Here is a 22593-nt window from a genome sequence, read left to right as displayed (position 1 = left end):
GACCAGAGACCTGTCCAGCTGTCAGTGATGGTTCCCGGTGTGGATGCGCGTGAACCTTCGCCCACATACCCACAGAAGTAAAACTGGACTCGGGCGACGGATTCAGGGCGTTTGTCTTGTCGTGTTACCGTCTCGTGTGTCACCTGTTCTGCAGCAGGTGCCACCGGCACGATGGCGGAATCGCACACCTTTATGCATCATACCTGATAATGACCGGCTGACGTCACCCCCCCCCCCCCCCGGGCTCCCGAAATGATCTGCCACTCTGGTCTGCAGTCGGTCCGCCGCCGGTCTCTCAGGAGGAGGAGGGACAGGAACATGCCTGTCTCTGTGGGAGACATCAGCCCCGTGATCTCATGAATATATGAGCGGGTCATTGTGCAATGACGGGTTAGTGAGCTGCCAGGTTGTGTCCTGCTCAAGCACAGACTGCTACAATAAATGACACGGCTACTTAGCTAGCTACCTCATTTATTTATTTAAATTAGAACTCTTAAACGTTGGGAGTTTAACATAAATCCAAAAAATAGTGCTGATAGAAGTGTTCATTGCCCGGGCCGTGAAACCAACCAGTAAACACGGCTAAAGATGTTGTTAGCTGTCAAACGTCCCGCTGCTAGCAAGACTGCGACACTAGCTAGCTAACGTGCTCCAGCTAGCAGCGGTCGAGCGGCGCGTCGTCTGGCAGCTGGAACCAGTGAAAGGTAAGAACCGAGGCGACCGCCGAGCTCTTCCCTCCCCTGCTGACGGTAACAAGCTAACACACGGAGCTAAGTGGTAGCCGTCGCGGCTAATGCCAGCAGCGTGTCGAGGACCCTCCACGGCTCGAGCCACACACTCGCGGCGGACCGTTGCCACCGATTTTTCCTGCCTCATTCCCGCGTCACCTCGGCATCGTACCGGACTACAGGGTTCAGGTAGGTGAGGCAGACGTGTGCCCGTGTGTTTGGTGGCGGCGCTAAGAGCCGCTGCTTTGTTCTAGTTCTTGTTCTGTTGTGTTCTACTGCTGCAAAATCTCAGCCCAGGAGCGCGTGCAGGTGCCGCATGCATTGGCCGTCGGGTTCCGAGAGGAATCCGGACACCCAGGAGAGGAATGTTCACTTTGCGGTCGCTTCATTAAGGCCGGTGTTAACATGCACCGTGTGTGTGTGTGTGTGTGTGTCATTGTGTAGCTGTTTTCGTTTGTGTGTGTGTGTGTGTGTGTGTGTGTTTGCGCGTGCCTCTGGGCCATGACTTCCTGGATGTATCATGGCTACAATAACATGTTGTGTTGGCTGGAGGCCAGAGCTGCTGCTGCTGCTGCTGCTGCACGAACACCGGCCAGCAGAACCGCCGTGTCTGTGAGGCTTCCAGATGTTCCAGGGGTTCGCGGTGCTTGTCTTCAGGTGGTCTGGGGACCTCAGGGGTCCTTGACGGTCCTCTGGAGGGTCTGAAGCTAAAGTGAAGAATCGTTCATCATTGTTACTGAGGTTCTTGGCGAAGACTCAGGCAAAGAATCTGACTCAGCGCGAGTTATGTGACTGTAAATACGTGGTTTTAATGATTAGCAGCGGAGCTTCCTGGTCATGGTGCAGTAACGCGTTTCTGGCTGTTCCTTGGCAACTTGGCACAAATTTCTCGGTATTAAGAATTTCTTGCTGTTCTATCGATGGTATTTTGTTGTTTTTGGAAAGATTTCGGTGAAATACGAAGGAAAGAAGGCTGATTTCACTTTAGAATGTCAGTGTCTTCGTTCGTCACCACCCTGACTTACAGCTACTCCTCCTGGGGGCCACACACAAGACACAATAACAAAGATCGTCAAAGTAATAGCAGTGGGGCTTTGGCAGATGGTCAGAAACAAAAGTTTTAAGATGATCAAGATTTGACAACCACAAAGAAGAGTTAACGGACATTTGACGGTAAATAAATGGGAGAAATGTAATAACTACAGAACTTGAACCTGAAGGAGCTACGGGGGAGGAACTAAGTCTGAATTGAGGGGGGAAAAAAGTGCTGAACTGAAATCACGGCTTGATGATGGCTCATCTCCCATCTCTGAGTTCTACAAGTTGACATGAAGTTGATGAATGTGTTGGGTGACGCCTCAGCTCTCAGTGGAGCCCCTTGGACCGGGGGACTATGGGTCCATCTGATTGTAGCAACATTTGGAGTTTAGCAGCTGTTGTAGCCACCAGCTAATGTCACAGTGCAGCGTGTTGGCCCTCCAGTGTTGGCGTCAGACATCTCAGGGCTGTGCTACAACTTAAATTTGAAGGATTAGATGTAAATAAATGTATTACACTTACATAGTGTTGTATTTGTGTGCGTGTGATGCCCCTGGAGTCACAGGCACAGCCGATTATGTCTGGATATGAATTGCCAAGCCAGATTTATGGCGTTTAAATGCTCGTGAAGTATCTCAGGATCGAACCCACCACTGATGAGGGTCAGCTGGTCTTTGAGGGTCAGCTTGGGGGGTCCAGACTATCAAGAACGTTCAGGACCACGTTGCCGTGATCCTGGTTTTGTAGTTTTTACCGATCCAGCTGCTGTTTGTGTTTGGTTCCTTTTTATGAACCTCCGCTTCTAAATGTCTTGGTTTTTGTCGGAGGCACTCGACTGTTCCGGGGAGTGATATTATTTCTGTTTTCTTTGTCAGCTGACATTTTGCCTCTTGTCATGACTGCTGCTCTTTTGTATTGAGAGGTTATTAACTGGTCCTCTTTCAGATCCCCCGTGTCGTTTAATTAGTGCTTTATTAATTCCAGGTGCAGCTTGTGTGGTGAGCTGGATGTTTTCATGCAGCACTTAAAAAGCAATGGCCTTCCTCGCTCATTTACATGTGCAGAAAAACACTTCTAATTTCCTAATTTGTAAATCGACATTTGCGCTGAAGCACTTTAGTGATGGTTCATTAGTCGTCTAAAGTCATTTTCTGATTATTAAAGGTGAAGTGTTGCTGCGCTCTGTGCCAGTTAAGTTTAGAGGCTGGAGGACGGAGCAGCGGGGACGCGCTGGTCCAGCGTGTGGATCCTGGACATTCAACGCTCACCTCTACTTTCATATCTGTATCGCAGATGTTGGTCCATTTAAAGAAAAGGGGATGGTGGTGCCTGATATTTATATCAACCCAGCTTTGATCTTTGCCCATTCAGGAACAGGAAGTGATCCTGTGGATATGTAAGTTATGGGTTTTTTTCAGTCGTTGGGAAGTAAAGAAACTGTTTAACATGAACAGTGTTTTTATACAAATGTGGATGTATTAAATGAGCTAAATCAGCTCCAAAAATACCAGCGAAAATCCAGCAGTAGGCATCTGTACACACATCGCTACGACACTGGCTGTGTGTCATTTTTATTATTGTCTTATTCACTGCACCACTTGATTTAATGGGAACCAGTAAACCCACTGCTGCTCCTGCAGATGCATACCAGCAGCGACCAAACAAACCTGCTCCACTTCCTGTTGTTGTGGGCCGCTCAGAGCGGCGGGAGGTGGAGGCTGTGGCAGGCTGGACCTGGTCTTCTCAATCATGTTTTCATTGCTCAAACTTCCCTGGAAGCAGAAATATTTACTGGATCCAGACTGGAGATCCGAACAGCTGGGATTCAAACACAACGCCCCCTGTAGGGGAAGCCCTGGTCACACTCCTCACGGGAACAAGCCGCAGCCCCGACAAAGTCACGCCAACGCCGGGCCGCCACGTCAGTGACTCACCTTGATCACTCGGTCACAAACCTGTTTCTAGAGCCTTGTGGCTAAAATCTGTCTCGGCCCCTCGCCTTCAAATCTACAACGTTTCAGGAGTGACGTGGAAACGCTGGAGAGCCTAAGTTTGTTTGTTTTTTTTCTTTAAAGATAAATTTAATTTATTCAAAATGTTAAGATGCTGTACTGTTAAAAACCCCAAAGAACGTCTGGAAGGCAACATTGGAAAAAACAGAACAAATGATGTCAGAATCTTTCTTCTGAGCTGAAATCTCGTGGTTGATGGCGGCTGAATCGGCTTCCTGCTACCTCGTATGTTAACATGGATCAGAGATGAGATCTTTGGCAGCGTCTAATATTAATATTAGTATAATACTACTATATAATATTAGTATTCATGTACGTTGGAGGCAGCAGGTCTGTAGACCGGCCCATTGAGCCGCCTCTGTGCGAGGGTGTGGAACGCTCGGGCTTGTTCGTATTTCTGTTAGCCAGTCTTAATTGTTGAGGGCGGAGCTAAGCCCAGGATGTTGTCCTCCTTAACTTTCTATGCTTTGACACACACATTTGTCATATTTCTTTACAGCTGTTCATTGTTTTATGATCCAGATCTTACTGGGCATGGTCAGCGTGTAGCTGCTAGCTAGCTGCTAGAGCTTCTCTCAGGGAGCCACGGGAGTTTGAAACCAGCAGCACTCAAGAAGTGGAGGAGACAAAGAATGCAGACTGAAGTAGTTGGAATGCACCAGACTAGTTTTCTGTTGTTGGTGGTCAGATATTTTGTGTTATACTGCTGGTTGGTCTGATAGTTGACATTTAAAAAGGTCTTACCTCGCTGTGATATTATGTAGCGACACTGTGAATTTTTCTTCATTTCCTAAATGCTTGGAAAAGCCCTCATGATGGATGGTGAGCCAGCGAGGCCACGCTGACACAGGTGGGTTTGAATAAAACGAGCAACATGTGCAGAAAACAGTGATGAACCGGAGCAGTCGCCCAGTTGGAAGCTTAGAACTGCACCTTTGTTCTGGGAAACCAGATCAGATGTTCAGTAGCACCAGTCAGTGTGGTTGTGTAAAACAGCATAAAGCTGCTGTTTGACGGGTTTCTGAGTGAACTCTTCTTCTTGGCTGAAGGGCTGCTGGTCTGCCTGCTTTATGAAATGACAATGGCAGAAGCAGATGGAATGTGGATGCTTTCTACCAGGGTGGGCCTGCATATGAATGTGTTGTATAAGCAAAGAAGAAGTCAGGATAGAAAACAAAGTGACATGTTTAAGTATTTCGTCTCTTCTAATCCACGTTTAACAGTTCGATGGTTTAGACCACAAACCATGGAGATCAACTGGAACCACACCTCATCTGCTTTCACACACAAAGCTGAAGTCAGTGGGACCAGAACAATGCAGCAGCAGTGGGTCAGTCGGGGGGTGACTGAGTGCCTCCGGTCTTTCATGGCAGTCGAGGTGAAATGACAAGAAAAGAACAGACAGCGGGTAGAGAGAGGCAGAGAGGATGTGATGGAACAGCGCGTCTGAAACATTCCTCGGCAGGTACACACTGTGCTGCTGCTGCTGCTGCTGCTGCTGCTGGGTTCAATTTCAACATGTTTCCTCCCTTTGTGTGGTTTGGCGGCGCGGCTGTGATGGAAGGTGCCGTCTGGAGGCTGACGCGCCGTTTGATAGGAGACAATTCAGGTATCACGGTCATGTGATCACCCCCCCCCCTCCATTTTCTGAATATGTGTGACCCAAATCTGCAAAGTGCAAAAAGGAAGCCAGAGAGAAGAAATTGGGGGAAGGGGCAGAGGAGGCTGAGATGTTGGGGAATTAGCATGAAGATAAAGAAAATCATTAGCAGGAGGTAGGAGGAGATGCAGGAGAATATGGAGGAAACATCTGAGGAGGCACACACAGGTTTGAGTGCTGATTGGTGTCGGTGTCCACCGGCGGGGAGAAGAGTCTGCCTCCTCACATCGCTGTTCTCTTAAATTCCTTTTGAAATCAACAAGCTAAATTTAGCTCGCAGCACCCCTCCCCCTCCTCTGAGAGGTATCAGAGCAGCAGCAGTCGTTTTCATGTGCACAGTCCACACAGATTAAAGTGAGTGGGAGGGCACTGTGTCTTTGTGCACACAGTCGAGGCTGCAGAGCTGTGATGGTGATGATGTGTGTTACTGCTGTGCAGCAGATGAGTGCTAACTAACCATCTATGTGTGTGTCCGTCAGGAGGAGGGGCTCGCTAATGATCCCCATGTTCGTCAGATGAACCACCTCAACTCCATGAAACCCTCCCTGCCTCCCACTCCACAAAGGTACACACACACACACACACACACACGTGTGCACGCACTCACACTGCAGGGAGAATTACTTCAGTGTCCTCAGGTGAACCATGTGACTCCTCACCTGATCTTCAGTGTATTTGTAGTCCCTGGTATTTGAACTACATAAAAACCTTGAGTGGTCGTTCTTTGGTAAAGTCTCTGTCCAGGTTCCAACCGAGTGGAGCCGATACTGACAGGTGACATCAGGGCACTGCGGGCCACTGATGGGATGTCATGACCCTCACTTCTCTCAGGTTTTGTTGCTAAAAGTGGGTGGAGACATTCACATGCGGTGCACTGTAACGTGGCGAGGCTAGCAGCATGTGCTGTCTGTTAGCCTGAGAGCTCAGAGAATCAACCAACGCTACAACTTCATACTGGCTAAGCAGCCAGAATATAAAGGCTGATCCAGTGCCAGATGTCTGTTTTTACGGGCGCGTCATGTTCGTGGTCACTAGCCTTGCCGCTGCACCAGAAGGAAGCAAAAGGTGTCAAAACAGCATCGGAGTTAGAACAATAAAAAGCAGCACGGAGGGAGGGGATGGAGTTTCCATGGTTCCAACTTTATATCTTTTGCTCCAGTTTGTTTTCCAAACTCAGCAGCAACTGAATGACCTCAGACTGACGCATCAACACAGGCGGTTGAATTTGTGTCGGCAGTTATGAGTGGAGATGATGAGCTCTCTTTGCTTCCAACCAAGTGTGCCTCCACTTGCTGCATAGACCCGGTTTTTATTTGCTGGACCCGAACCCGTATACATCCATGTCGTCTGCGGGTGGCTAGCATGATTTATGGACCTGTAAACACTGTCCAGCTGATAAGGAATTTCATCAGGTACCCTTTCTTGTAACTTTCTTGGTCTCGTCCTAGTAATTTGTCTGTAAGGATCAGAGCTGGTCTGACCCCGCACCTGGACCTGAGGCTGGGAGGGAAGCTGTGGCGTCCATAAGTTCTTTTATGATCCTCAATTTGATGTTAGAATACTCACTGATAGCAAAGCTGACGCTCATGACGGCAGCGTTATCCCAATGCGTCGCTGTGTTTAGACTGCACAAAGGTCACATTGTGCCGGATGTTCTAGCAAGTAGAGCTGGGCATCACCACTGACCTCCCGATACGATACGATTCCGATACACTAGGTCCCAAGTCAATACGATTTCCGATACGATTTAAAATACCAATTTTGCTTTGGTAATGAAAGAGCTTCTCAAAGGACTGATGCTGTAAATTCAATTGTAAAAGTAACCCTCTACCCTGCTGCATCATTAAATATTAATATTTACATTGAGAACTGACCATTAAACAATAGTTATACAACATCATGCACTTTTTATTTAAATATACGACCATCATTCAAAACAAAAGGGCAACTTAGACTTCCACAAACCGTCAGCAGCTCAGCAGGATGACTCGCGGTGTGGCGAGCTTCAATCGCCCGCGTTTGTCAACGTGGGACATGAGGGACCAGTGACTGTCAGTGGACTGAGAGGTGATGGTCAAGTAGGAATCGTAGCTCTGCTTGTCCAGCTGTCACCAGCGATGGCAACTCTCTCTGCTGATATCATTGCAGTTGCGACGTTGTTTTTAACTTCTCTGAACATCTTTGAGATTGTGACTTGACTCAGTTGTTTCCATGTCAGTAGCACATAGCGTGGCTCCAGTGTGGACGGGGGTCTGAAGCCTACATTTTCTACCTCACAGGATGGTCTGAGGTCCTTGCAGATCAAAACTGCCAGAGCCGAAGTGATGTTCTCTGCACGTGGAGGCGTGGACGGAAACTTGGTCCCAAATGCTTTCTCCAGCGAGGGTTGTTGCAGGGACTTGTAGTTTCCTGGTTGCTGAGTGTCCTCTGGGTGATGCCTCGTCACATGGCTCCAGAGATTAGTAGTATTTCCGTTGTACTTTACTTGTACTTTGCACATTTTGCGCACAGCATTATTTTTGTCAAGTTGGGTGCAGTTTTCTTGCTTCTTAAAGCCGAAGTGCTGCCAGACATCGGCTCTTAAATTTGCCGGAGATTAAAGTTGCGCTTCCGCCATCTTGTTGTTCTCTGATCGGAGGCCTGGGCCTGGATCTCGCGAGATCTGATCATCAGACTGCAGTAACGTTGCACTACGCACTAAATCACGCCAGACTGAAGGGGCAAACAAAACAAAAAAATAAACGGGTAAAATCTGATGCATTTTAAAAGATCGATACTGGGATTTATGTATCGATAATCTTTCCTACAAATGTATATCCATAAAATATCAGTATAGACATTTTTAACCCACCTCTACTAGCAAGGTGTTACTGGTAGAGCCTGACATTACCAGTATGACTGTTTATCAGGGAGGAACTCGGAAGTTCTGGGGGGGCTGACTCAACCTCTCACAGCCATCCTTCTACCTCCGTCATGGACGTCCAGTAAAAGCATCTCTGAGTCTCCAGCCTGGTTCTGGTGTCTGACGAATTCTTTCATCGTACAAAGTTCCTTGACACCAGCGAGCACCACCAGCTGAGTCAGGAACCTGCTCCAAGTCCCTTCAAGGAGCTCTCAGCTCTGGTCCAGGCCACTTTGCTACGATGGCGATTCTTTCGCTTGGGGGGGGGGGGGTGAGCATCCCTTTAAATAAGGCGTGTCCTTGACGAAGTGGGAAAGGCGTGTCTTTGTCAGCAGCCGTTCTTGCCACCATTCAAACAACTTGCTCAGAAATTAGTTTGACGAGTGGAGAATGTAGGACGCCATTAACGGGAGCGTGATGTTTTGGTTCTGTAATGCAGCGTTTTCAAACCTCAACTGATGTTTCAACCCACTTTTAGCAACCAAACGTGCAACATTGTTCTCTGTCAATGCAGCTTTACACCTGCGAGTCTCCTGGGGATGGAGATTTCATCACTCGAATTCATCCATGAATATTCGTACATGTATTGCAGTAAGGTGATATGCATTATAGTTCTGCTACATAGCATGCAGTAGAAATACTGCCATGATAAAGTAATCATGTTTTTAACAAACAGCCAGAATGAGAAGATTATTATGAGAATATCTTATTAATATAAGAATATAGTTATTGTACAACAATTATAATTTTGGTTATGAGGACACAAAGGATGAACATGGGTTAGTAAAGGATTCCACAAGCTTGAGGTCATATTTCTGCCTCAGCGAGCCTGCGTGTGCCGCGGTGAGTAAGAGATGTTGCTGTGGTAGTTTCCTGTTGAGGAAATGGTTTGGAGGGAGGAAGTGTTGGGTAACCTCAAGCGTCACAAGAACAAACCATGCTGCTACAGTACATGCTAATGTTAATGCTAATGCTAATCACAGCGAATGAAGTCATTAACTGAGGTGTGTGCTGATACAAGCAGCCATGACACCACCCACCCCCACCCCCACCCCCAACCATCCCAGTAATGCTGCTCTCTTCCCCCTGCAGCAGTGACGGCCCCTTCCTAAATGACCCAGTCTCCTGGCAACCAGGCACCAATCAGCACGCAGGATCTCTCTCTGTAGTAACCACAGTGTGGGGCGTGACCAATCCCACACACAGCCAGGTAACACATGACTCAGTGCCCAGGGAGTGTTTCTCTGCTCTCGTTGATGCTGCAAAGACACAGCAGAAACAACACAGCAGAGTAGAAGCATCTGAGGAAGGAGAGCTTAGACACACACAGTCTCAAACACTCACACGCACACACTCACACGCACACACTCACACGCACACACTCTCAAACACTCACACACTCTCAAACACTCACACACTCTCAAACACTCACACACTCTCAAACACTCACACACTCTCAAACACTCACACGCACACACTCTCAAACACTCACACGCACACACTCTCAAACACTCACACGCACACACTCTCAAACACTCACACGCGCACACTCTCAAACACTCACACGCGCACACTCTCAAACACTCACACGCACACACTCTCAAACACTCACACGCACACACTCTCAAACACTCACACGCACACACTCTCAAACACTCACACGCGCACACTCTCAAACACTCACACGCGCACACTCTCAAACACGCACGCACACTCAAACTCACACGCACACTCTCAAACTCACACACACACACACACACTCTCTACTTACTAGTTACTACCAGTAACTGTGTACTGTACTACAGAATCCTGGTATTTTCCTTTTCCTGTTGTCCACGTGTTTGGGTCAAAATGACCGATGCACTTTGACCAGCAGCTGTGGAAACGGCTGCACTGTGATGTCATCAGGTCATCGTCCTCATAAAAGTCCGCCTGTGTATTTTTCGCTCTGCCTGTCGCAGGTCAGCCGGGGTTCCATCTTTGTGTTTGATGCCTCTCACCTGGAATGGTTGATTTGGAGACAACGTTCATGAAACAGTTGTTACTATCAGTGACAGTAAAAATGTTTGAGACGGTTTTTGCATTTTTCAATCAATAAATTTACAAAAGAAGAGATGGAATCCCCTTTTCTGAAAAAGCTCTGATGAATCAAGCTGGAGGAACATAACAGCGCTCTGGGACATTCTAGACAAGCAGAAAGAACCGCACGTTTCCTTTGTGTGGAACTCCAGACCCCGTCTGAGCAGCTGACTGCCAGTTAGCTTAGCTTCATAAAAGCTTGCAGACGGTCATCAAATACACAGACAAACATGTTGAATTTCTGTTCAACCTAGTGGGTCTGGTCTCGTGCTCCTCTGATGGACTTGATTTTACGAATGAGTGTTAACACCTCTGCTGTTTCTCCCACCAGGTGATCGGTGCACCCATGGGTCCAGGTGAGAGCTCTGGTGGTCACATGATGCCCGGGGGCAGCCCTGGCATGGGTGGTGGCATGGGCTCTCAGTTCATGGGCCAGCAGTCATATGGAGACGGCGTGTCTAAAGGCTACGGCCAGCCGGTCATGTACGGACGTCCCAGCGCCGCTTACAACCCGGCCTCAGCCTACGGTGGCAGGTAAGGTCATACCCCCACCTGCAGGATCAGTTGGAGAGGTTTAGAGTCAGATTGCAATCACAAAAATAAAATAACATTTTTTGTAAAAAAAAATCATTTTCACTCTGAACCCTGAAATCAAAAGGTTGATTTTCAATTCAACAGATTTTATTAACCTAAAAAGGTTTTTTTTTTTTAATTGGACAAAAAAGTGTCAGAAAATATATAAACACAGAAGTACACAACAGATTTTTGGCTGAAGGCCTTTGAGAAAAAAATTGAGAAAACTAAATCATTAGTTAGAGCCAGAAACTTAAGCGGCCATGTGTGGCGTTGGCTTCCTGTGATATTCCACCGAAATCAGGTCAGGCAACATGTTCTGTTTGAAATTCAGACAAAAATAAAGTGTTTGTACAAACGAGATTCTGTTGTTCTGAAAACCAGCAAGCAGCACGTGAGACGTTATTGGTCAGTTTGGCTCCAGTCACTCAGGAAAAGTAATTAATTGATTTATTAGTGGATGTTTGGTTTGTTGTAAGTCTTTTAGTGTTTCGGTGGTTAACATTGATCTGCCTGTCTTCTGTCTTGTAACAGTTACTCTGGTAACAGTGGAGGTGGCGGTTTGGGAGTTCGCCCTCCCTCGGATTTCACCACTGCTGCTGCGGCTGCTGTTGCAGCTGCTGCCGCTACGGCGACCGCCACCGCTACGGCGACTGTTGCAGCAATCCAGGAGAAACAGAACCAGGAGATGAACTACGGCCAGGTAGATAAATCGCTCCATCTGCACCGGCGACCTGCAGAGGCCAGGCCAAGTGCCTAAATTCACCCCAAACAGTTGATAAGTTTGTTTGGAGAGAAATCTGCTTGATTCGCTGCACAGCTGAACCTGTCCTTCTGTCGAGAAACTGCACATATCGCCCATCGTCTCAAGAGACAGACAAGAAAACAGAGACCCATGCTAGTTAGCTTAGCCCAATGGCTGGTAGTGGATGGGAAGTGTTAGCATTAGCTAGCTCAGGTCCAGGCTAGTTAGCTTAGCCCAATGGCTGGTAGTGGATGGGAAGTGTTAGCATTAGCTAGCTCAGGTCCAGGCTAGTTAGCTTAGCCCAGTGGCTGGTAGTGGCTGGGAAGTGTTAGCATTAGCTAGCTCAGGTCCTGGCTAGTTAGCTTAGCCCAGTGGCTGGGAAGTGTTAGCAGGTCCAGGTTAGTTAACTTAGCTCAGTGGCTGGTAGTGGGTGGAAGTGTTAGCATCAGCTAGCTCAGGTCCAGGATGCTGGTGTGTCCAGCAGGAATCCTCCTCCTCCTCATCATCAGTAGCAGCAGTCGCTCTTCTAGTCCTCAACAAACCTCTGGTTCTGTTGACCCAAGTTCCAGTGGAGCTTTGGAGGTGCTGCGTCAAATCACTGCTCCCAGTCAGGAAAGTAGTTCCGGCTACGTGTCTGATTCTACCTCTACAATGTCTCCCCATTTTAAATACACTAGTATCCATAAGCCTCCTTATATAAATGCAGGAAACGACTGTTGTGGAGAAAAGTCACATGACTTTTGACGACGGACAAGACATGATTGACAGGTCATTCAACTACTGGACAGGAAATCCCTGTTTGACTCGTTGATGTTGACGTAGCTCACCACAACAGGTGTCAGTGCCCCCCCCCCCCCCAACACACACAGAGAAAAACATTTAAAACTTTTTTGCCCATGAAACAAACCCCTGAGTCAGATTCATACGTGCAGATCTCTGGTTAGGAGTTGTGATATTTGGGTGTGGGTCTGTGGGCGGGGTGCTGCTCACAGACTCACATGATTCTTATTAGCAGCAGAGACATCAGATCATCGCCAGACTGTTTACTCCGACACAACCTTGTTACACGACAACTGTAAGCATCATGGCTGGTGTCAAGGAGCTGGAACAGTGTTTGCTGACTGCATTTTTCTGCACCTTTCTTATTCAAAGGAAGCCTGAAAGCTCAGTTCAACTAGTTCTGCACGTCTTTCCTCTCCTGGTCACTTTGTTCTTTGTCTTCGGCTCTGCTACTTCCCTTTCACAACCAGATGGGTGGAGCATCCTCTTACAGCACCCAGTTCCTGTCTCATTCAGGCCCCCGCGGTCCACCAGGGATGAACCCTGGTGGGATGGTCCCTTCCAGGCCCGGACCCCCGCCCTCCTCTGGGGGCTTGTATCCCACTCACCCTGCCCAGACGCAGAAAATGCCCCAGCACGGAGGCTACCCAGGCGGGCAGCAGGGGCTCAAACGGCCCTTCCACTCGGAGGTGAGTGTGGAGGGGTGACCTGCGATGTTAGCAGGGTAGTTAGGGTTCTGGGCAACTTGTGGATGGATTCATCATCCTTCAGTGTAGATTCCATCCATTATCACCTCTAGTGCCACCATCAGGCTGCTTGTGGTATTGACTAAGATATCCCCACAACTGTCAGACTTTGTAGACTTTGTTTTCCATGAAATTTATCTCACGTCTTCGTTTGCTTTGCTCTGAGGCAGGAGTTAGAGGTGCAGGCACCAGCCTGTCAAACATTGAGACATTCTTAACAGGTCTTTCACTCTGGAGGTGCATCAGCTCCACTGCACCGGGAGAAAAGACTCAAATTCTCTCTACTAACAGCCAGACAACCATCACGCTGTCCTGTACCAGTGGACGACCAATCAGAAAACTAAACTCAGTCTTGTCTGGGTGTGTAACCTGACCTGATCTCAGGTCAGTTAAATGAAATAATGAAGCCAAACAAGTCCCAAGGTGCTTATTTGCATTCAAATTTGGTACGTCGCTAAAAAAAACTGGTCGTCGTTGCAGTTTAATTATGTCAGTCCACAAGGATTTTTTTGTAACTGATTCACCAACAAAATCCTGCAGCTGTCGTGCTGTAACCACTCCAGTTAGGCTGGTGGGGTTCTCTCAAGCTAACAGCAAATCAGTGGCTTAAGAGCTGCAACATAAATGCTACTTTACTATGAAATAAAGAGCTTGTATTCCATTAGTGCAGCATTAAAAGTCTGTCTCTTACTCAGCTGGTTCTGAACGAACCTCCCCTCCTCTCCAGGGCTTCCCCATGCAGCAGTACAGCTCCGGGGGGATGTCTGGGTACCCTGGCCAGCCTCTGCAGTACCCTTCTGGTCAACAGCAGCGATGCGCACCCTCGCCCTCCTACCCCTCCGGCAGGATGCCTCTGATGGGGCAGTACAACTCTGGCTCGCACAACCCAGCACAGTTCCCTCCTGGAGCTGGACAGCCCAACCCGCCGCAGTATTACAAGGTAATTACACATTTGAGTTTCAATTTTTTTTTCATATAAAACACAGTTCAAACAAGCGTTCGTTAATTTGTAACCAACCTCAGATTTTTGTCATTTCCTGCTACGTTCATGATGGAGGGTTATCCTTGGGAGTGATATCTCACCTCAAGGCTGTGTCTTGTCTTTATAAGTACTTACTAATAGGTGTTGAGTCCAGAGCTCACAAAGAGCTTTCGTCAGCTCCTGCGATGCCGCAGCGTCAGTTTAGACGCCATGCTGACCGGCAGGAGAAGCTCTTGTTTGTGGCGAACCTTCCACCGACCATCAGAATGGTCTTTGGTTGGTGACTGAAGGAAAGAGGTCCAGGATACAAGCAGCTGAAATGTTTTCCCTCTGAAGGGCAGCAAGCTGGCAGATTATAAATGTCTGCTGGGTGAAAATGGCGTCTGTGGAGTCGGAGAACAGTTGCTTCTCGGGGGGACTTGAGGGTGGCAGCCAGAATCCTAATCCCTGCTTTAATTTAAGCAACACAGACTTGTAAATGGTTTCTGCTATCTGAGGTCGTAACGGTGACAGAATAAGTCATCGGACGTTTTAGTCTCGTAGTTTTCATAAATGTTGTGGCTGTGATGGGCCCAGCTGGATGGAGCTTTAGCCGTGTGTGTCTCCTGCTTTCAGTCTGAGCCGTTCAACGGTCAGGGTGGCCTGCCGTCTGGAGGACCAGGAGGCTACAACGCCTTCACCCAGGCTGCAGTCAACGGGGTAACTCAACTTTTTTCAAAAGACAGAATCCAGTCCACAGGTTTTTTTTGAAGTTCTGAACCTCTGCCGTCATCTCCGTCCCTCAGCCAGGTCGAGGCGGAGTTATGCCTGGGTATCCCAGCTCACCGATGGGAGGGAATCCCACACCTCCGATGACGCCTGGGACCTCCATACCTCCCTACCTTTCTCCCGGTCAGGACAGCAAACCTCCCTACCTACCCCAGGACACCAAACCCCCCATCAACACCCAGCCGCCCTCCACAGGTGAGACGGAGACTCCCCAGCGTAGTAGAGTATCGGTTTTATGTTTCAACGCAACTGGATTTAGAAAGTTTGATTAAAGCAGAAGGGCATCAGTTGAGACTGCATACTTCACCCAAACCCACAGTTAAAAAAAACAGTCATTTCAAAATATCCAGGTAGATTTCGCATAATCCTGGAAAACACGATCTCCCAAGAGGAGGGCAACATTTGAGATGTAAGCTGGAATGAGCGGAACGATCAAACATCCTGTTTGATAGTTGGTTAAAGACTGTTTTGTCTTGAAGGAAACCCGAGCGATGACCTGCGTCTGACCTTTCCGGTGCGAGACGGCATCGTGTTGGAGCCGTTCCGACTGGAGCACAACCTGGCTGTCAGTAACCACGCCTTCCAGCTGAGGGAGTCTGTCTACAAAACACTGATGATGAGGTAGGAAGCTGCAGCATCTGTTATCTTCAGAGCCTCCACAGACACAAAGTGGAGGGAAAACACAGGAAGAATGTTTGATAACCCCACCCAGACTCTCCTTGACTGCAGTGCTGTGTCTCCCCCTGCAGGCCTGATCTGGAGCTACAGTTCAAATGCTACCACCACGAGGACAGACAGATGAACACTAACTGGCCGGCCTCAGTGCAAGTGAGTCATCGCTCTTTTAATTTGGGTTTGAGTGTCTGTGAGTTTACAAGGATTCTTAATCTCAGTCCTGGATTATCCACTTAGAACCAGTTTGTTGACATGGGGCTCAGATTCCTTTCAGGGTCTCAAAAACACCAACAACTTGATCCAAAACTTGTACTTGCCACTTGCTAGCAGCCACCATAGAAATAGAAGTTACGATATCTTCAGGTCACGTGATTCACAGACCTGAGTTCAGCCATTTAACCAAAAAACCCACCAGCTTGGAGACGAGGGAACCAGACAGTCTGTGAGAACTTGTTTCCAGGTTTTAGGACTCGTTCCTGTTCTTCACTCCAGTTCTTCTTAAGTCCTCAGCATTTCAAACAGCTTCTACTGTTTTTTTATTCTGAAATTAGAACTTGATGACAGGCGGTGGCATTCATTCGCTGAGTTTCAATCTGGAAACTTAACCAAAAGCATCCAAACCTGTCTCTGTCACCTGTCAGGTCAGTGTCAATGCCACACCTTTGTCCATCGAACGAGGTGACAACAAAACTTCCCACAAGCCCTTGTACCTGAAGCAAGTGTGCCAGCCAGGACGTAACACAGTGCAAATCACCGTCACCGCCTGCTGTTGCGTAAGTAGCCTCGATGGGCGCGTCTCTGCTGGAGGGTTTGCTTCTCCGTCACCACCGTGTGCCTGACACGCATCCCCGTCTCTCCCCAGTCCCACCTGTTCGTGTTACAGCTGGTCCACCGGCCCTCGGTCAGGTCCGTCCTGCAGGGGCTGATGAAGAAGAGGCTGCTGCCGGCGGAGCACTGCATCACTAAGAGTGAGTGACGCGTAGCCACGATGTCTGCAGACGCCAACACAAATCAAGAAAACGCCACTTGGTTAGCAAGAAACAAGTTAATACTACAAACATCAAGGAAATCCAGTATCTAAAACAGAATGTGTAGCAGCCAGAAAAACAGCATCTCTGTTTGCCTTTCACCGTGACCTTTGACCTCCACAATCTCTGTAGTTCATTCTTGAGTCACCATGAACATCTCCTCTTGGGCTCCTGAGATATCGCCAGCGCAGAGGCATAGTAATCAATGCACATAGCAACAAAAACATTCCATCCCTCCTCTGTTTATTTGATGTCTGTTTATTATCTTAGCATTTCTTCTGTTTCAGTCAAGAGAAATTTCAGCAGTGGCACGATACCCGGCACCCCTGGTCTGAACGGAGAGGATGGCGTCGAGCAGACAGCCATCAAAGTCTCCCTGAAATGTCCGATCACATTCAGACGAATCCAGCTGCCGGCCAGAGGTCACGACTGCAGGCACATACAGGTGGGTGACGCCAACACGCACGCACACACTCGTGCACGTTAAAGCCGGGCCCTGCTAATGAACCCTGTCATACTGCTTTCTTCACTCTGTAGTGTTTTGACTTGGAGTCCTACTTGCAGCTGAACTGTGAGCGAGGCACCTGGCGATGTCCCGTCTGCAAGTACGTAGGACCCACACACCCGTTAGCCTCAGACCTCGTCCTCCTCCGTCCGAAGGAGCGAGCGTCTCCTTTTGCAAACACTGCTTGTGACCTTGTTCAGAAAGGAAACCGCCTCAGTGGCAGCAGAGTGTTTGGCACGTGATCCAAGGGAGGACGCAGTCTGACTGGCTGCTCTTGATAGACACAAATGCGCCTCCAGACTCGTTGAGACTTAAAGGAGCTCAATCCTCCACCAGCCTGTCTGTCAGGGCTGCGTTTGGCACAGACGTTCACCAGCAGCTTTGTTGCTCTTGTCCACAGTAAGACGGCTCTGCTGGAGGGGCTGGAGGTGGACCAGTACATGCTCGGCATTCTTGTCTACATTCAGAAGTGAGTATGACGTCCACGTCTGAGCCGCTCCACCGTTCTTCTTGATTCTGTCTTCATTTCTTCGGGATTTCCGTCCCCAGTTCGGACTACGAGGAGATCACCATCGACCCGCTGTGCGGTTGGAGGCCAGTGCCTGTCAAACCTGATCTGCACATCAAGGAGGAACCGGACGGGCCGGTGCTGAAGCGCTGCCGCACCGTCAGCCCGAGTCACATGGTCCTGCCCAACGTGATGGAAATGATCGCTGCTCTGGGCCCGGCCTCGTCTCCATACCAGAGTCTGACCGCGGGAGGCAGGAACACCCCCGACTACAGCCGGCCAGGTGAGATGCCGGCGCCATGTGGGTGGGTTTAATGACTCCCATATTTGGAGTTGTTGGGCGGATTGAAGCGCTTTTAAGACCCGATTTCCTGTAACGAGACTTTATTACGGATTGAGACCTCTCCTTCATTTGAAGGTTTATTCATTGTTTCAATCTGGCAAACAGAGATTCATCGATCACTCAGCTGGTGACCTGATAAATTTAGGTCACATTAGCATTCAGGTGGTTTTGTCGAACTTACTGAACTCCATTAAGAAAACAGTCATTTTAAGCCCTGCTTGCTTGTTGTCCCTCAGAAAGAAGCAGCCAAGCATCGGTTCTCTGCACGAATCTTCGTCCTGATGTCGTCACTTCGGCTTCACTCTGATCTGTTTAGTCCAGTTCCGTCTGAGTCAAATCTCAGATGGAGGCTCAGTTCCTGGAGACGCTGGGAAACCCCTCACACGTTCTCCACTGCTGCTTGGTGTCAATCATTCATGAACATCAGTTTCATCATTTTAACTGACTCCAGATCAGCTAAAATGAGGAATCTTAGCCCCTGGGACATTCACTGGCACGGGGCAGCACAGAATGAATGAATGTAAACATCTCATACAATGTCAGACGCTCTAGCTCAGTGGGTTCATCTTTTCTTTGGCAGGATGTGACCCAGAACAGTATTTGTAAGGCTAGCAAGCTCGGTGACGTCCATGTTCTCGTCAGTGTTGTGTAAGAGCTCTCAGCTGACCTGTTTCTCTTTGTTTGCTTTGTTGTGGTGCTGTAGGGAACTTCTCCAGCCAAACGGCATTCACAGACTTCCCCAACACTCCGGGCACCCCCACGCTCGGAGAGTACTCCTCCTCTGGACCGCCGCTCTCCTACCAGTCTGACCAGGTTCGACTCCCTCTGACTGACCCGCGCACCAGAAACACTCGGGAACCTTCAGGCGCGACCGCCCGGCCTCCCTGTTCACTCAGGACATTTTCTAATGGTTGAGTTGGCCTCAGTGACAGCGGCAGCTTAAAAGCTCAGCTGCCCTTCACACACGACGCTGTCGACGCTCGTCTGACCAGTGATTTGCTTCCTGTCAGATCATGAAAACACCGCCAGCAACAATTCATCGACCCAGTCACAAAAATCCAGAACTGCCAAGCACAGTTTAAAGATTTTAACAGACAATTGAAACCCACGCAAATGGGACCCAATTTTCTTTCTAATTATTGATGAATGTACGTGTTCAGGATCAGAAGGTGGTTCAGACTTCGTGTTTCAGCGCTTATGAAAGACGTCTGAACATCAACCACTGTAGCTCCAGATGTGAGGAACATGAGAACGTTGGAGAACCTTTAGTCCAGGTGTGAAACATGCGCGTGTAGTAGCTTGAGAAGGTTCTTCTCAGATCCCAGATGGGATGGAGGCCTCGAGTGTCTTGTCCTTCTGGCTGCTTAGTGCAGTCGACAGCTTTTAACTCAACCTGGAGTCGACAGCGTACACACACACACACACACACACACACACACACCCTTGTCACAGGCAGCTGCTTGACTGTCACACACTTCTGGTGTTCAGTGTCTGAGCCCACCAGGTTGATTCCTCACATTTGCTGTTCTGTTAAATCAGTGTTGCTATGCTAGTTGTTGTTGTCACGAATAAACATGCGTGTGATGTTTGACTCACTGCGTGTTCGCTTTCTGTCCGTCATGTCAGGCACCACACGGCGGCCGTATGGAACACTCCCATAACCTACTCCAACAGCACAGTTCGGGTGTCCACGGTAACCAGAGTCTCGGTGACGCCGGCAGTCCACTCCCACAGAGGAACGCCAATACCCAGAATTCTCGGCTGCACTCCGAAGGCTCCTTCGGTCTGGGAGGCCCGGGAGCGCCCGGAGGAGACGGCACCGATCATTCACTAGATGTGAGTGGGGCCTGGCTGGTCACATGTTCAGAGGAGCCTGAGCGGAACACAGCGGCAGCGCGACCGTTAGTTTGAGCGAGGAATAAGAAAACAATCATTAATGATCATAACAGTAAAATGTAGTCGTCGCTACCATACGATGCTCAGCTGCTGCACCAGGCAGTCACCTTCTGAGGGAGGGTCACCTTCTGAGGGAGGGTCACCTTCTGAGGGAGGGTCACCTTCTGAGGGAGGGGTCACGTCAGGTGACGTCCCGCGATGTGTACCTGTGCTGGTGCCCTCGGAATTTGGTTACCATGGTCACCAGTATCTCATAGCATCTAAATCAGAGTTTCTGAATCGTAAATTCTCCTAAAGCCAATTTTGTCTTTGTTCTTTTTCTTTTATCTTGTGTTTGGCGGCCAGCTTCTTCCGGAGCTGACCAACCCGGACGAGCTGCTGTCCTACCTGGGCCCCCCCGACCTCCCCAACAACAGCAGCGACGACCTGCTGTCGCTGTTCGAGAACAACTGACGACCTGCTGTCTCTTGGTCCAGCCTCTGCTTCTCTGTTTGCTGTAGCCCCGCCCACATCAAGCCCGTCTGTCATCAGCCGCTGTGTTTGTGTGTGCGCGCGTGTGTGTGTGTGTGTGTGCGCGTGTGTGTGTGTTGTCATGTTTCCTGCTGTACATCTTTATTCGTTCAGTGTACAGGTGACGGACGCTAGGACGAAGAATATTTGACTGCAGATGAGAGTCAAGAGCACAAACCCTCGCTGAAGGATTTCTCTGTAGGGGTTGAGTCAGCTGACCCGGAGCCTGGCAGACGCCGCTGGCCTCTGACAGACTCATGAAGGAAAATCCCAGTATTCACCTGTGTTTCTGGGCGGGTGAGTGACCGGGATCAAACCTTAGGAGCTGGTCCGACATTGAGCGAGGACGCTCCAGACTTGAGATGTTTGACCTCGACTTCCCCTTCCTCAGTTTCATGTCAGTTTTGGTGGAATCTCAGCAGCCGCCTCCTGTAGAGCTCAGCAGTGACGCTCCAGAGCTGAAATCCTCGCCTTCTCCTCCCTCGAGGATTCGGCCACAAAACCATACGCCCCTGAGCTCGGAGGTCAGCTGGCTCCCTGCCAGGGGCAGGTGTCATACCCAAACATGAAAACATCCTGTTGGTGCTCGATTGAAAACACCCACCCCCCCCGACTACATCCACATCACGTCCTGGTGGGCGGAGCCGTGCCTGAGGTCAGCAGGTCATAGGACAGTTGAAATCAATTGAAGCCAATAGCAAGTCAGTGCTGGAGAAGTGCAGCAACCTGGTGTTTTTCCTCCGTCACTGTGGCGTCACGGTGCTGCAGGTCCAGCTACCTGTGGCGCGGCGCTCCTGACGCTCATCAGCGGCGGTGCTTGATATCGCCAGAGGCTACGGGAACATTTTGGCCCTTAAGACGACAAAATGTCCCGTATTTTAATGTGTCCGAACATCAGCGGTTAGTGAGCAAGCAAAACAGTAAAAATGGTCTGCAAATGTTAAAAAAAAATCAAAAATATCGTGAATATTTTAATATTTCAGATTATGTGTTTGGGGTGACGGTTCATCTGGGAGCTGGTTGTCAGGTTCAGTGTTTAAAACTAAAATGGAGAACAAGAATGTCACTAATGTGGCGGTTTAAAGTGGGCGTGTCACAAAAGGCTGGCCGTCGCTGTTGAGTTCCACACAGGACGTTGAGGGTGATGTAAAATATGGGCAATGAAAGAGGTGTGAAAGGTTTGTTTGGCTGCGCTGCTCGGTCAGGTGACCTCATCTCACAATGGAAGAATGAAGGCGGGGCCGATGAAGGCGGGGCCACATGTACAATAGACATTTTTAACACATGAAGTTGCGTCTCCGACATCCTTCAGCACTGTGAAACATCAAACCTCCATCCTCCCTCCCCTCCGTCAGTTCACCCTGCTGGGGTTTTTCACGCATCCTGTAAATGAGTACAGCTGTGTGTCGTGGCGTTTTGGCCATTCAGAAGCTATTTGTATGTTTTTAAATGGTTTGACATGTATAACCCATCATGACGCGGGTTTATGTACTGTATAATCAGCTGTTTTCATTAGAGAACGTGTGTGTATCAAATGAACTGTTAATCATGGTAATTTTAATGTTATTAGTTGGATAATGGATCATTGTTGGCACTATATACATACTGTATGTTCAAAAATTACAAAGCAGTTGGACAAACATGCCAGTCAGCGATGCAGTTCAAGACGCCGAGGTTGAAATTATTCACTTTTACCACTTTTTGAAGCTGACGTTTTTTCTATGAATGATTTTCCGACTTTGTGGTCCAAATATTGCCTGAAGAAGGCAACCGTTAATTATGTTCTTTGCCAATTGAGCAACATGATGATGTTATATTTGGAAATTGTGGACTATTTAACTGCAAATTTGCTAGAAGAAAAAAGTTTTTCTAAATATGTAAACTATTCCACATATTTTGTAACACATTGTAATTGCCATTATTTTCTATTTATTTTTTAATCATAATCATCGTTGTACCTACAGTTACTTTGTCCCTTTGCTCGAACTCAGAATCCACATTAAAATCACTTTATTTGACCAAAAGAGTTGGTTCATTCAGTGTGTGTGTGTGTGTGTGTGTGTGTGTGTGCGCGTGCGCGCGGGGGGGGGTTCAGTGTTGAGTGGAGTAACTCAA

The 22593-nt window shown here is 48.6% G+C and overlaps 1 protein-coding gene and 1 long non-coding RNA gene across 9 annotated transcripts; one reads left to right on the top strand and one right to left on the bottom strand.

Moving 5' to 3' along the window:
• The first annotated feature begins 272 nt into the window (after nucleotides 1-272).
• On the top strand, nucleotides 273-22495 carry zmiz2 (zinc finger, MIZ-type containing 2). Of its 8 annotated transcripts, XM_086187103.1 has the most exons (21): nucleotides 273-917; nucleotides 3060-5243; nucleotides 5918-6003; nucleotides 9433-9550; nucleotides 10751-10953; nucleotides 11527-11695; nucleotides 12988-13206; nucleotides 13991-14203; nucleotides 14861-14944; nucleotides 15031-15208; nucleotides 15493-15634; nucleotides 15763-15841; nucleotides 16330-16461; nucleotides 16551-16656; nucleotides 17004-17161; nucleotides 17254-17321; nucleotides 17622-17690; nucleotides 17771-18012; nucleotides 18776-18885; nucleotides 19699-19908; nucleotides 20314-22495. In XM_086187103.1, the coding sequence occupies exons 3-21, from the start codon at nucleotides 5954-5956 to the stop codon at nucleotides 20419-20421; spliced, it is 2658 nt and encodes an 885-aa protein (XP_086043229.1). In that variant the 5' UTR covers nucleotides 273-917; nucleotides 3060-5243; nucleotides 5918-5953; the 3' UTR covers nucleotides 20422-22495. The 8 variants fall into 8 exon arrangements, with proteins under 8 accessions (XP_086043229.1, XP_086043235.1, XP_086043228.1 ...); XM_086187109.1 differs by lacking the exon at nucleotides 3060-5243 and having other exon boundaries at nucleotides 273-704; nucleotides 9436-9550; XM_086187102.1 differs by lacking the exon at nucleotides 3060-5243 and having other exon boundaries at nucleotides 273-704.
• On the bottom strand, nucleotides 10070-14448 carry LOC147243580 (uncharacterized). The gene is made up of 3 exons (XR_015110366.1): nucleotides 14381-14448; nucleotides 10730-10971; nucleotides 10070-10340 (listed from the first exon to the last, which is right to left on the bottom strand). It is a non-coding gene; the product is annotated as an uncharacterized LOC147243580 (long non-coding RNA).
• Nucleotides 22496-22593: the final 98 nt, after the last annotated feature.

This window comes from Aulostomus chinensis, chromosome 19 (genome assembly GCF_037954235.1).
Source record: "Aulostomus chinensis isolate RoL2024-O1b breed Wild chromosome 19, RoL_Achi_v1.0, whole genome shotgun sequence".
NCBI classification, from domain to species: Eukaryota; Metazoa; Chordata; class Actinopteri; order Syngnathiformes; family Aulostomidae; genus Aulostomus; species Aulostomus chinensis.
The sequence above is the reverse complement of the archived record's forward strand: the minus strand, read 5'-3'. Positions and strand labels throughout refer to the sequence as shown.